Here is a 14,525-nt window from a genome sequence, read left to right as displayed (position 1 = left end):
TTAAAAAGTATTTTTCCATTACATTTTATATTCAGTATTACTTTGTATTTAGTTTCAGGTGTACAGCATACTGGTTAGATAACCACATACTTTACAAAGTGGTCTCATTATATTTCAAGTATTATATATAATTATTATAATATTAATGACTGTATTCCCTATGCTGTACTTTATATCTCTGTGACTATTTTGTGACTACCAATTTGTAGCTGTTAATCTGTTCACCTTTTTCACCAAGCCCTCTAATCCTTGTTCCCCTCTCACAACCATAACTGTGTTCTCTGTATCTATGAGTCTGATTCTATTTTGTTTGTTTATTTTGTTCTATAGATTACACATTTAAGTGAGATCATATGTCTGACTTATTTCACTTAGCACAATACTCTTTAGGTCCATCCATACTATTGCAAATGGCGAGCTTTCATTCCTTTTTATGGCAAGTAATATTCCATTGTGTGTATGTACCACCACTATAATCCACTACTCTATTGATGACTCTTGGTTTGCTTCCATATTTTGGCCATTGTAAATAACATTGCCTTGAACATAGGGGTGTCTGTATTTTTCAAATTAGTGTTTTGGGTTTCTTCTCCTCTTCCATTTTAATTGTACATAATTATACAACGAAATCTTGGTTTTTCAAATCAACATAATTATTGGAAATTATATCAAGTACCTTATATATTATAGGGAGTACTGACTGTAATTTTTTAAAACTAATCCTTACAGAGAAAGACAGAGCTATGAACTAAGTTAATAAACTTATGTACATACAGTTCATTTATATATTATTAATTTTGGTAAAACAAAACTGCCCAAGCCAACAATTTTGAGTATACTAAAAGACTATTAAACCCTTGGCACCAAACCCTGGTAACTTACAGTATCCCTAAATAGCAACACATTGTAAAATGATTTGATTTTCTACAGATATTTCTAAACAATGCATTATATAAATCAACGTGAATTACAAATATATCCTGTGTGACCAGAAACACTATAAGTACTTATAAAGATTATTTCTGTATTCATTTTACATAAATAAATTTGGAATATGAAAAGAAAATTTCTAAGAAGTATACTGTAAATATAGAAAAAACTTTAAAGAGCTCTCCTTAGAATTTAGTATAAAAACTATCTACACTATCCATTAGCTTGTAATATTGTTGCTTATCTCTAACATTTACTACGATGACTGCTCACAGTGGGTGATAAACTAATTATTTTTGTAAATTAAAATGAAAAATATAAATGCTAAAAAATCATACAATGCTAAATTTGACTAACCATAAAATTAAAAATATATAATACATCATTTTCTCTGACAATTTTTAAATGTTTAAGAGTAAGCCATTACACTGATACAACTATGATCAGAAATATCACAACATATTCTGCATCCATAAATTTATGTGAAACATATACAATATGAACTGGAAGTCAAAACTGATGTCTAATCTTGGAGTTCACCAAATCTTTAACTTCTTAATTTGTTTATATATATGAAATAGTATAAATGAAAACAGAGTAAGTTGAAGATACATTTTAATTTTCATCAAATTATTTGCTTTCAGATAATAGGCCATGACTCTCCTTAATTACATTAAAAATACTATATAAATATAGTGATAGAAAGATTTAAGAGAGAAGAGAATGAACTTTTATACTCTCTCGAAGAATACCTATAAAATACTTTTATGAAGAGAATACCTCACAAAAGTCTGCTTAGTGAAACAGTTAAATACACTATAACAGATCATCTTCAAAAGAGCACTGCCTGCAATTATACACAAAAACGTATATGAAAATTAGCACTTACCAAAAGACTGTAAAATTGCTTAATCAGAACAGATACAACTCTCAGCAAACGCATGCAGATAGGAAAATATGGTTTTTCAACTGGTGCTGGAGAAGATGAAGAGTTGGAACCTTGTCTGAACTTTATATTTGGAGAAAAGAGCTTTATCACAAGAGGACATACTCTTTCTTTCAAGAGGAAGCTAAATTCCTGGTGCTATTTGCAAAAATTTTAAAAAAAAAAGGAGAAAAAAGTAATTAACTTAGTTTGTACTTAATGCTAAAACAGCTTCACTTTTAAAGAAAACTTCTTAATAATCTGTATAGTTAAGCTTTATTTTATGTTTATTATACTTTTTATTGTTTACAAGAAATTCTGAACTTACTATTGCTGTTTAAAAGTGTAAGATAAAAATGACAATCAATATTTCAATAGTTTTTTTCCTTAAGAATCTAAATTAAAAATATTTAATGACTTTGGATTTAGTGATGCTTGTTGCTAGGAATTTCAATTTTAGGACACTAATGATTAAAAAAAATAAAGAACAGAAGAAAGAAAATAGATTACACCAACTCAGATAAAGCTTTTAAAATAGGCAGCTGAGAGAAACCTTGATAACTAAAGTAAATATAAAAAGTTATACAATTTATTGATTCTTTTGTGCAAAAGTAATTATATTCATGCACGGATGCATTAATTAACATAGTACTTTATTCTACTTAGACTGCTTAAACAGAACACAATAAGCTGATAAAAAATACAATTTGTTAATCTAAAAAAATCTTGCAAAGACTTCATATGTTTTACTTATACTCATGGTATAGTAAGTAGAAAACCTCCCTTAACCTGTTAATTCCCTATTTAAGTAATCTGATTTTACTGACAATATAAGGCCCAGTCAACATTTAATGTCTAACCTCAAATGCATATTATTTTGTTGTTTTAATCATTCAAATGTTGTTGAGGCTAAGAACAACTACGCAATCATAAATATCATTCAATCTAATCTTTTAATCTTACGAAAAAAGAATAAGGCACAGAGGAGAACCACAAAATTTTTTGCTCAGAATCACAAAATGTTTGCCCTGGTTGGTGTAGCTCAGTGGATTGAGCACAAGCCTGTTCAACCAAAGGGTTGCCAATAGGATTCCCAGTCAGGGCACATGCCTGGGTTGTGGGTCAGGTCCCCAGTAGGGGGCATGTGAGAGACAACCACACACTGATGTTTCTCTCCCTCTCTTTCTCCTTTCTTCCCCCATCTCTAAAAATAAATAAATAAAATCTTTTACAGAAATCACAAAATTTTTAATGTATTATAAAAAATCAGATTCATTCAAGGAAAATAACCAGAGGGAAAAATCAGATTCATTTGAGGAAAAAATATGGATAAGATAAAAAGCCTTGTATAATTTTACTTCCTGGAGAAAAATTAAGCTAGTCACTTTTAATTCCAAATTAATTCTTTCCAGACTTTTATATTCATTTTAATGTACTTTCTAATTTTTTTCACCCAAAATAGAATCTTAAAGAGTTTAGTGATTTGAAATTCTACACTCATATCTACAGTTAGATTCTTTGACTGCCAAAATTAATGGCATAATGAAGGTCATTTTCACACTTTCCTAAATTATTTTATGTATTGGTTAATTTATGAACACTACAGACAACTCTTAAAGTCTTATCTATTCACTTTTATCCGTCACCGTTCAACTGATTACAATTGATTTCCTCTATAATCACCATGAACCACTCCAACCCCACTGAAATTATTCTCATATTCATCATGATATCTATGGACCAAGCAAACCTGGTCTTTTCAGTCTTCATCTTACCAGATCTCACCAAAGCACCTGACTTAACTGATTACTTGGTTCATCTTGAAGCTTTCTTTGCCTTTGTGTTTTATATGTCTCACTATCTCAGATGCACTCATGTCTTTTTGGCCTTATGTTCTTAGTCTCTTTTATGTTCTTATCCTTTTATGCCTAACAATTTAACACTGAGATTCCTCAGAGCTCCAGAGTAGCAGGCCCTGGCTTCCTAGTCTATGCCATCAACATGGGTGATCTTATTCACTCCATGTCTTACTATAAGCAACTAACATTTAGATTTACAATATAACTTCAGCCCAAAACGTGAGCTCAAGATGCATAAATTCTATATATTGCAGTATCTCTTTCTGAAGTATCTGAGTGTGTTTAAAACCAAATAATTTATGCTTTGTAATAAAATTTTTACCCACAGATTTATTCCACCTTAGCAAGCAATTCACTGCTTAAGCTAGAAAGCTAGAAGTCATATTTGACTCATAAAGTATAGTAAGTTATATAATTCTCTGATTTTTACCTTGAAGACAGAAAAAAACTGGCTTTTTCCTTACCTACCACATTTCATTGATTTATTCAGCAATTTCTGGCTTACTGCTTAATATGTACCAAAAACTGTGCTAGGGAAAGGGGTTCAGGGTTAAGTTTAATTTTGTCCTTGTCCTTATGAGCTTATTTTCTAGACACAGATCACTTTTCAGGGTCACTGCTCTGGACTATTCTTTTCCTATTTTACCCGTTTCTCCTAGCTAACTACTCTTCATCCTTCAGGTAAAAGCTTCATATATTTGATCCATCAACTCCCTACCAGGTTTGGTACCTATGTTACTCATTCCCATAGCAGTTTTTATACTTTCCCCTCACAGCATTCATCACATCTTATCATTCAGTTAACATTTTCCTACAAATTAGACTTTTAATCACCATAAGGCTAAAATTTTATCTGTCATTTAATCTCTGTACCCTTGGCACAGAAAACATAGACCAGCACACTCTAAGTGTTTGGTAAATTCTGGTTGAACTGAGTAAATGATGTGTGAAAGAAAACAAATATTTCCCTCTCAATGAAAACTTTACAAGAGTAAATTCTAGGATCTTACACAGAATAATTCTTTCCCCCACCCCCTGCATTACAACAGAAAGAATAAAATAGAGTTAAGAATTGTGCGGGCTCAATAAATCTGAAACGTGAAACAGCTTCAGTTTTTCAAATCTTTTCCTACAAAATCAGAAAACACAATCCCAAGTACAGAAATTTCTAATTAGATTAATTTAACAACACATTCATTTGTTCATTCATTCATTCATTCATTCATTCACATATTTATCAAAGACCTGCCATATGCCAGGTACTTTTATAGGAATCTGTAAAACAGAGAACTAACTTCCTGCCTCATACAGCTTACTTTCCTATAGAGAAAGAGAGAAATTAAACTAATGTACAAATACATATATGTCAGGAGGTAATACTGCTGAAAAGAAAAATAAAGAGGAGTGAGAAAGATAAGGATATTGGCATGAATAAAAAGTTGTCATTTTATACAAAGTGGTTGGAGAAGTTTTGTCTGATAAATTTACCATTGAGCAAAGATCTCAAAAAAGTAAGAGAACAAGCCACATAGGAGAAAAGCATTCCAGACCCAGAGAACAGTACAAAGGCCTGAAGCAGGAGTCCACCTGGGTCACTTAAGAAATAGCAAGAATCAAAGTGCTTTTAAAAAGTAATGGCATAGGGAAGACTGAAAAAAGATAAAAGAATTTTGGGGACTGATCATTAAAGGTTCCATACACCATTATTAGGACTTCCTTCTTTACTCTGGGCAAAAATGACATTTACAGAAACAAGTTCACAAAAGACTGAAGAGATCTGACTTGTTTTAAAAGACCAATATGGATGTGGTATGATAAGCAACTACAACAGGTGCAAAGAGACCAGTTAGTAAGCTAATGCAATAATTTAGGTAATCTGTGAAAAAAATTAAAGATTAATTTTGTTGCAAGATACTATAAGTAGCTTACTTGTAAAAAGACTTGTGGAAAATCATTCAGGACTGACTCAAGTAATTCGAGACCAAATGTTCGAGTCATTTCTGTCATGCCGACTAGCCAGTAAGGAGCATCAGCATTAACCAACTGACAAAGGTCCTGGAAAATAAATAAAAAAATAAACAATAAATAAAGAAAACACTCATATGCTGGAATAAAGGATGCTTTTCAAAACTCATAGTTCATAAAATTTTTAAATGTTATTTCTTCTTATACAGTTGTTTTTTTACTCTTTAGAAATAAAGCATTGTTAATTCAAATTTTGACAAATTGGATTATATAAGAAAACTTTTAAAGAATCACATAACTATCAACAATATAGTACAAAAAAATGAATCATTAACTATGGACAATATATAGAATATAGAGATAAACAAGCAATATATTTGTACAATATATCTAAAGCACAAAGACAAATGGTTAATCTAATGTTCATTTAATAAAAATCCACTTAACATGACCTTTGATTAAAATCAATGAAACTTTCAGAACAGATGAATTTTATTTTACTTAAAAGATTTATTCATGACAAGTAATACAAAAATCAGGTATTTGTATATCAAATTATATTAAGTAGACCACTTATTACTTAAAATTTCTTATTAAAGAAATTATTTTATAAAACTAGTCATCTTTAATTTACCTATTTTCTAATTGTATATTTAACTCATTTTATTTCCTTAAAGTGAAACGTAATATTTTATTATGTTAATTACCTATATAAATGCTCTTTAAAGTTTTAGAACTTTTTTGAAATACTACTGTTGACACTTTAAAATTTGACAATTTAAAAAATTTACACTTAAAAAAATAAATCAGACATATAAAATTCCAAAATAAAAATTCAAAATTACATTCTATAATGAAAATTATTTTTATTAATTGAAATACCTGGAAAAGCATATATGCATCTTTAGCACAAGGTTTGAGGGTACTGACAGATCTTCTGTTACTATTTGCTTGGACCAGTACTGGTTGTTCTATAATATCTGCAATCAAAATAAGAGAGGTTTTAGGGCTTTATAATGACCTTTAATAAATGGATTACTGCCCTGGCTGGTGTGGCTCAGTGGATTGAGTGCCAGACTGCGAGCCAAAGGGTCGCTGGTTTGATTCCCAGTCAGGGCACATACATGGCTTGGTTGCAGGCCAGGTGCCCAGTAGGTGGTGTGTAAGAGGCAGCCACACACTGATGTTTCTCTCCCTCTCTTTTTCCCTTCCTTTCTCTCTAAAAATAAATAAAATCTTTATAAAAAAATAATAAATAAATTTCTGCATCCTATTTAAAAGGTATGTTTAAAAGAGAAATGTATACTTTAATTAAAAGTTTAGAATTTATGCCTCCAAAATGAAAAAAAAATGGTAATCTATGTTTATACAAAATATCATAAAAATCATTGTTTACTGCCTTACATTCATTTTAATAAGTTTGGTATCTTTATCCATACATTTGACTTTCCCATTCTCCCATTATGCAGCCCCTTAATTCATAAATTTGAAATTTATATGATCTTTGAATGTGCCTTTAAATATAAAATATATAAAAGTTTACAACCATAGTTAACACCTATATCATCTTTACAAGAATTAACTGCTTGATCTGCCCCCATTACTATGGCAGTTTTAGGTATTAACTAGTTAAGAGTCAGTTTGCTTCCCAATTCAGCATTTCTTTGAATACTAATAAAATATCATTCACTATAAATATGACAAGCATTTTTTAATAACTGTTGACTAAATAACTACTTGAAAGTATGTTCTACCTTATTAGAAAGCATTAAATGAGATATTTATCTTTAGCGACAGATGAAACTACCAATCTAGAAATTATATTGAAATTATGAATATATACGACATTCACATTGGAGAATCTCCCTGTTTTATCCTTGAAGTTTAATCTCCTAATATTTCAAAGTGCTAGAATTCCAACTGTATTTCCTATAGTAAAAATGCTGAAAAATCAAAATCTCAAAGGCAGTGGAAATATTCTAATAAAACAACAGATTGAGAATATCTGAAATGTAAAAAAATCTAACCAATGGCTAGTTTTAGAAGAAGTGATTATTAGAAAAGGCAGTATTACCAATACTTAACTAGTACTTCCAACATTACCGGTATTAACAAAAAAAATTAAATAAAATGAAATACTACATGATTTCAAGAGTTTAAGAAAAAAAACATATGTAAAGGGAAAAGTAGTTTAATCATTTATTTCCTGACAACATAAAGCAGAAAAATTGCTCATAATGGTAGCACCTTATGATCTTCCAACTAGTCATAAAAAAATCACCTTTTCATCTAATAAGAATATGTGAAAAAATCAAAATTTCTATAGCTAAAAGTCACCAAATTACAAAAGCTGTAATAAAAAGTTTATCTGTCAGCTCTTTGAAGGGACATGTTTCTAAAGTTTTAGGAAAATTTTTAAATTACATAAAAAGATTATAAAAATCACAATAAAAATATTTGATGAAAATAGAAAATGGTTAATCTTTACATTATATAAATATTCTATATTAATACGTATTAACAGGCAGACAAAAATTCACATGAGGAAGCCCACTCATATGATTCACACTAAAAAAATTCAAATGGAAATAATATATATAAGAAGACACTAAATACTAATATGTCAAATGCAATGTAAGTATATACTAGCAAACTACTTCTTTAAATTACAAAATAACAACAAAAATAAAAGAGTAATATGAAAAATATGTTTAATGTAGTTTGGCTGAAAATACATATGATGTTATGTTTGTTATAAAATGTGAAATTATCTTTATTATGAAATCATGCATATATTAGAAATATAAATGAAAATAAAGAGATGATTTCTGAGGTGACAAAATTGTGGGGGATTTATTTCTTAAATTTCTATTACCAATAAAATAATGTTGCTAAAATAAATACTTTTTAAAGTATTCTCATTTTTAGGTAGCTTAAGTTCACAGGAAAAAAGCTGAAAATCAATAAAAGAAAAATCATGGATATAAAAATCACCCACTGTCAAAAGAAAACAACTTTTGTCACTTTACCTCTGTGTCGTTCATCTTCAGCAACCATCCTCTCAAAAACAACAGTAACAACTTGTCGCACTGTAGCAGCAGCTGTATTATTGGTAATATTATCCTTTGTGAAGTGTAGTCGAAAACAAAGAACAATTGCCTAAAAAAAATTTTCATTTAGTGTGAAATAAGACAGAAGAACATGACTACTTTATTTTACCTGATGTAACTCAAAATTAAATAATTTATGTTCAGCTATCTCAGACATAGATACTAAAAGTCCTACCCTTTCATACAATAAAATTACAAAAACCCTTCTATTTTTTAAAAAAGATTGATTTGTTTGTTTGTTTTTAGAGAGAAGGGAAGGAAGCAAGAAAGAAAGGGAGAAAACCATCAATATGTGGTCACCTCTCCCACACCCCCAACTGGGGACTTGGCTCGCAACCCAGACACATGCCCTGACTGGGAATTGAACTGGCAACCCTTTGGTTCGCAGAGCAGCGCTCAATCCACTGAGCCACACCTTCTACACCTTCCACAGCCAGGGCAGCCTTCTATTTTGAAATAGTTCAAACTCTTAATAAATACAGAGCCACATAAGGTTAGCTAAGGTTATGTGAAATATAGCATTTATAATTTGGTTTATATAACATGGTATATATATAACATGCTACATGCTATTTATATAACATGCTATGCTATATTACCCCAGAACGACTTGCTTTGCAAATAACAAGTACTCAAAGTTTCTTATATCACTAAATCATCTGGAGAAATACTATATAGATTTGTTAAGCATATAAACAGATAAAACTATAATTTCTAAAAGCAGTCATTCTTCTTAAAATCAACTTCATTAAAGTATAACTTACATACAGTGAACCATATCTCTTCAAAAAGTAATAGTTGATGAGTTCTGACCCTTCATTCACCCCTGAAACTATGGCCACAATTGAGATAGGAGACATTTCCCTCACCCTGACAGTTGCCTTGTGTTCTTTTATAGTCCCTGTTTATCTCTTTTACAGGCCATTTTCTGAATCCCAGACAACCCACCCATCTGCTTTTTTCACTATAGATCAGCTGGCATTTTCTATAAATAGAATCATTTAATATGTACTCTTTTGTGTCTGGTTTCTTTCACTTGTACTACTTATGATATTCATACATATTGTTCTTTGTATCAGTAGTTTGCACTTTTTATTCTTGAGTGGTATTCCATAGTGTGGGTTTATACATTCTTGCTTATCCATTCATCTGCTGATGGACAATTGAGGTGTATCCATTTTATGGCTATAGTGAATAAAGCTGTTATGAACCTTCATATACAAGGCTCTGTAAAGACAAGTCTTTCTATCTACCTTGGTTAAATAAATAAATATCTAGTAGTGAAATGGCTGACTTCTATCATAAGTATAGGTTAAACTTTTAAAGAAACACCTAGTTTTCCAAAATGGCTTTATAATTTTATATTCCCTCCAGCAGTATGTGTGAGTTCAGAACTATTCTACATCCTGAACACTTGATATGGTCAATTCTTTTAAAATTTTAGCTATTTTAATGGATGTGTAATAGTATTTCCTTACGGTTTAAATTTGCTTTTCCCTGACACATAATGCTGCTGAGCCAATTTCCATCTATTCTTTAGCCATTTGAATATCTTATATTGTGAAGTGTCTGTTGAAATCATTTGTCCATTTTTACTGGGTCTACGAATGAGTTGTAAGAATTTTTTACAAACTCTAGATAAAACTCTTTTGTCAGATATTTAAACATATTTTCCTCCATTCTGTGACTTCTCTTATGATTCATGGATTTTTGCTCTACCTAAGAAATGTCTGTCTACCCAAGGTACAGTTTCCTCTATGTATTCTTCTAGATGTTTTACAGTTTTAAAAGAAACATTTTTGAACAAAACATGATAGTTTAAATTCTATACCTATTATATTAATTATATTATAAGCTTCTGAGGAAACAAATAGCCCATCGCTACCACTCTTTAAATTCCAAATGTATGGAAGCTTCCATATTACTCAATTTTGTATTATTTCTTTATTCTTCATTTTTCATTCCAAAATATTACATTTCCAAATTAACTGATATACTAAAACTAATGTCTATATTTCTTTATAAAACTATAATCAGTTCTTATTGCTTTGGTAGGTCAAATAACCTTTTATAAAATTTTTAAAAATTACATATACCTCAGAACAATAATCTGACAGCTAGAAATGAAGAGGAACTACATACAGCAAAATTATACAGTGTGTGGCGAAAGTAGGTTTATAGTTACTTGTATGGCAAATAATACAGTAATCGATAAATAATAACACAAAAATAAGCTCTGTGTTTCACATACAATTACAAACCTACTTTTGTCCAATCCTTTTTAAAAAATACATATTTTATAGAGCAGGTGTAAGCTTAAAAGAATTAGCTACTTGTAATTAAATAAAATTTCATTATGACTTAAGCACATCAAAAATAACAAGAAAGATACACTCTCTAGTGATTATATATATAACATCATCTGATGGGATGCTTTTCTACTTGGTAAGCCATGCGTTCTTAAAGGCATGCTACTTAGAACAGAACTATTAGTAAAATTCCTTAAACAATAAACCATTAATTAAAGTTCTTTATATTACTCTCTGTACTTTCTGTCCTTCAGACATATTTAATAATTTTCAAAAGGTTTTTAAAGAACAAAACAAATAATAGACTAGCAATTATATATTACAAAGAAGGTGGGAGTAGTATGAAATGAGAAATACCTACCATACATGCAGCTTTATGTAGTATAAATATCAAAAGGACACATTCCGGCTACTTAATGGACAGGTTTAAACTACCTGGCTTACATATCATACATATGTAAAATTATTTTTTAAAAGGGGAAGGGAGCCCTGACAATTGTGGCATCATTCTGCAAAGCAGGGCACATGCCTGGGTTGCAGGTTTGGTCCCTGGTCAGGGTGCATGCAAGAGGCAACCAATCGATGTTTCTTTCTCCCTTTCCATGTTCCTCCCTTCCCCTCTCTCTAAAAATAAAATTTAGCCCTGGGTGGTACAGCTCAGTGGATTGGGCGCGGGCCTGCGAACCAAAGGCTCACAGTTCAATTCCCAGTCAGGGCACATGACTGGGTTACAGGCCAGTTCCCAGCACATGACACATGAGAGACAACCATACATTGATATTTCTCTCCCTCTCTCCTTCCCTTCCTCTCTAAAGAGAAATAAATAAAATCTTTAAAAAAATAAATAAAAATAAATAAGGGGAAGAAGGATAAGAGAGAGCTATCAGACAAAATACTCAAGGCAAGTTGTGGATAACACTGATACCTTAAAACACATTTTTTCCTGTTACTTTCCTCTTTCTCTATTTTTATTCCTCTGCTACTTTTCTTTTCCATTCCCCACTTATAACTAACTCTGTCATCTACACTCAAAGGGCTCTGCTTCATCACCTTACCCTGGTTTCAACTCTAATCTGAGGAAAATGAGGCACTGCTAGTTTTTAACCTGCAATATCCTTTATCACAACTACAGGGAAGTTGTCTTTGGTTCAAACCAGGCTTTTCCCTTTCAGCCAGCTTATTCACATACTGTCTCAAAGCACTTACGAACTTGGTCAAACAGGATTCCTACCTTAGAGAGGGCCTCATCATGAACCACTGTATTGGTTGTTAAAAGAACAAGAACTGTTTGAAGTAGCTTAAGTTCTTCAAGACTATTTTCCATTAGCTGCCAAAGCATGTTAATTATATTTCCAGCTGCGGTCTGTAAAATAATTATTTAATTACTGTCAACAAATAAAATGTAAGTGCTTAAGTCCCTAATTAGGAAAGGTATACAAATATTACCTTACCTGGAGAGAATTTCTTGATTACAATAAAAAAGCCCAGGTTTCTATATATACAGATCCAAACACATGTCTCTCAACTAATTTGAGACAAACCCAATTATATTTCTTCTCAAAAAATGAATTTCTTTAAACTATAATGTACCACTTGAACATTTGCAAATAATAGAATGAAATCCTGAAATACCTAGTCAAAATCAAAGCTCATGGCTACAATAATTCATTTGTATACAAATATGGACATATGCAAATTACCTATGTGTCTGCTACAGCTTCTTATTTTTATTTCATCTACAATACCTGCAACTTAATTAACAACATACTTATAATCTCAAACCTAACAGTGTTTGAAATGCTACACTAAAAACAAAAGAATTTACCACTTCTATTAAAGTACCTTATGAAGTACAAAGTTAAGGTTAACAGCATTACATTAAAAAACAGGATGCAAACTCATAGTGACAAAATGTTTTTCCTTGTTTTACCATCATAAGATTAGATACAACAATACACTTAATTAATGAACAACAAATATCACTGCAGATAGTCTAGGAAACAGTTATGATTTTCCTTCCTACTTTAAAATTTTTTTATGCCTTGTATTCTTTGCAATGATATTAAAGATATGCTTGTTCCCAAAATTATCATCTATATTACTGAACTGTGACTACTTATAAGTTATTTGAAAAAAATGCACTTTATCTTTTTATTTATGAGTGCTTAATAATGAAATAATTGGCTAATCTTTTAAAATTAAGCCACATCCTTCAAGCACAATGATAGTCATAAAACTGTTTTACAGTAAATATCAGTTATGTTTCATTCTCCCCTACAAAAACTCCTGATTTGATTCTCAGGTGCATAGTTCAGATAAAAATCTTCACATTACCTCAGACACAACTTCATGTGACATGAGTCTTTGAATGGCAGCCAAACATAGCTGAGTGATCTTCGGTTCTTTGGTTCCACAACCCATGAGAAAAGGCTGAACAACCTCTGAGCTGTTCTCTTTCAATGCTTTATTTAGAACACATATAAAATAAATTATTAAATCTAATTCATAAACAGCAATACATTTTTATATTATTACAACTAGTAAAAACAATGAAAAAACACTTCATATAAAATAAACACCAAAAAAATCAAATGTAAGAGTTAAAGTATTTCAAATAGATGACACAAACTCCATATCTAAACTATACCCCTTAACTACAGCTTTGCCATGCCTTTCTCCTGGCACTCTGTCCTTTGGTTATTCTTCTTCTGCTATATTCTTTAAGGTCAACTTCTCAGAAGTCCTGTGCTGCCTCAGAGAAGCATACTATTTCTTCAACAATGCAGAAGAAAAACTTGACAAAAAAAATTATAGAGCAGAAAAAGTGATTTAAAATAGAATACACATCATCCCGCCAGACTTCTGAATGTTCAGAAACTCCCCATAACTTTATAATGTGCCTTGAATTTACATAACCTTAATTTCTCCAAGAAATTAGCTCATTAAAAACAATAACATGACTCCTTTTATGAATGAAATATTACTTTAAATTAATTGGGTATACAGGCTATAATTCCAGATCTTAATTTAACTCCTTCTACCAAGCTAATTTCTTCAGAAGTTTTAAAGTAGCAACAAAAATGTCGAATGATAGAAAAATGCATTAACTGAATTATACATTGTTACCACAGAGTGAGGTAACGCCAGGGAGTCTTCCCCCATTGGCCAAGATAGCACAGGGGAGGAGGTTCATATACCGAGCACACCAAAAGCTAGAAAGGGCCTGAGTACAACAAAAGCTAGCAGGATGACTGGATAGAGAAAGAAAGCCCTCCTCTCCCTATTCCTATAAGAATTGCAGGCTTGAACAGGAACATGAGGTGGTCTTTGATACGGGAATCTACCATTCTCCCAGGTAGGAAACTGAATAAACCTCTTTCGTTTTGCACCAGCACCTGTCTCTGGAGTTTTCACTGCCAGACAGACA

General features: G+C 31.1%; 1 protein-coding gene across 6 annotated transcripts in view; it reads right to left on the bottom strand.

Moving 5' to 3' along the window:
- Window positions 1-14,525, bottom strand: part of MON2 (MON2 homolog, regulator of endosome-to-Golgi trafficking) — a 117,797-nt gene that overhangs the window by 77,728 nt on the left and 25,544 nt on the right. For all 6 annotated transcript variants that reach the window (XM_037140296.2, XM_037140297.2, XM_037140298.2 and 3 more), the window contains 6 exons: window positions 13,433-13,560; window positions 12,330-12,461; window positions 8,709-8,838; window positions 6,562-6,659; window positions 5,644-5,769; window positions 1,820-2,014 (listed from right to left, as the gene is read on the bottom strand). In XM_037140296.2, coding sequence (XP_036996191.1) covers window positions 1,820-2,014; window positions 5,644-5,769; window positions 6,562-6,659; window positions 8,709-8,838; window positions 12,330-12,461; window positions 13,433-13,560 — 809 coding nt within the window. The remainder of the gene's footprint in view (window positions 1-1,819; window positions 2,015-5,643; window positions 5,770-6,561; window positions 6,660-8,708; window positions 8,839-12,329; window positions 12,462-13,432; window positions 13,561-14,525) is intronic.

Source organism: Artibeus jamaicensis, unplaced genomic scaffold (assembly GCF_021234435.1).
Source record: "Artibeus jamaicensis isolate MK-2021 breed Jamaican fruit bat unplaced genomic scaffold, CSHL_Jam_final contig_233, whole genome shotgun sequence".
Classification (NCBI taxonomy): Eukaryota; Metazoa; Chordata; class Mammalia; order Chiroptera; family Phyllostomidae; genus Artibeus; species Artibeus jamaicensis.
This window is presented reverse-complemented; position numbering and strand designations above follow the sequence as displayed.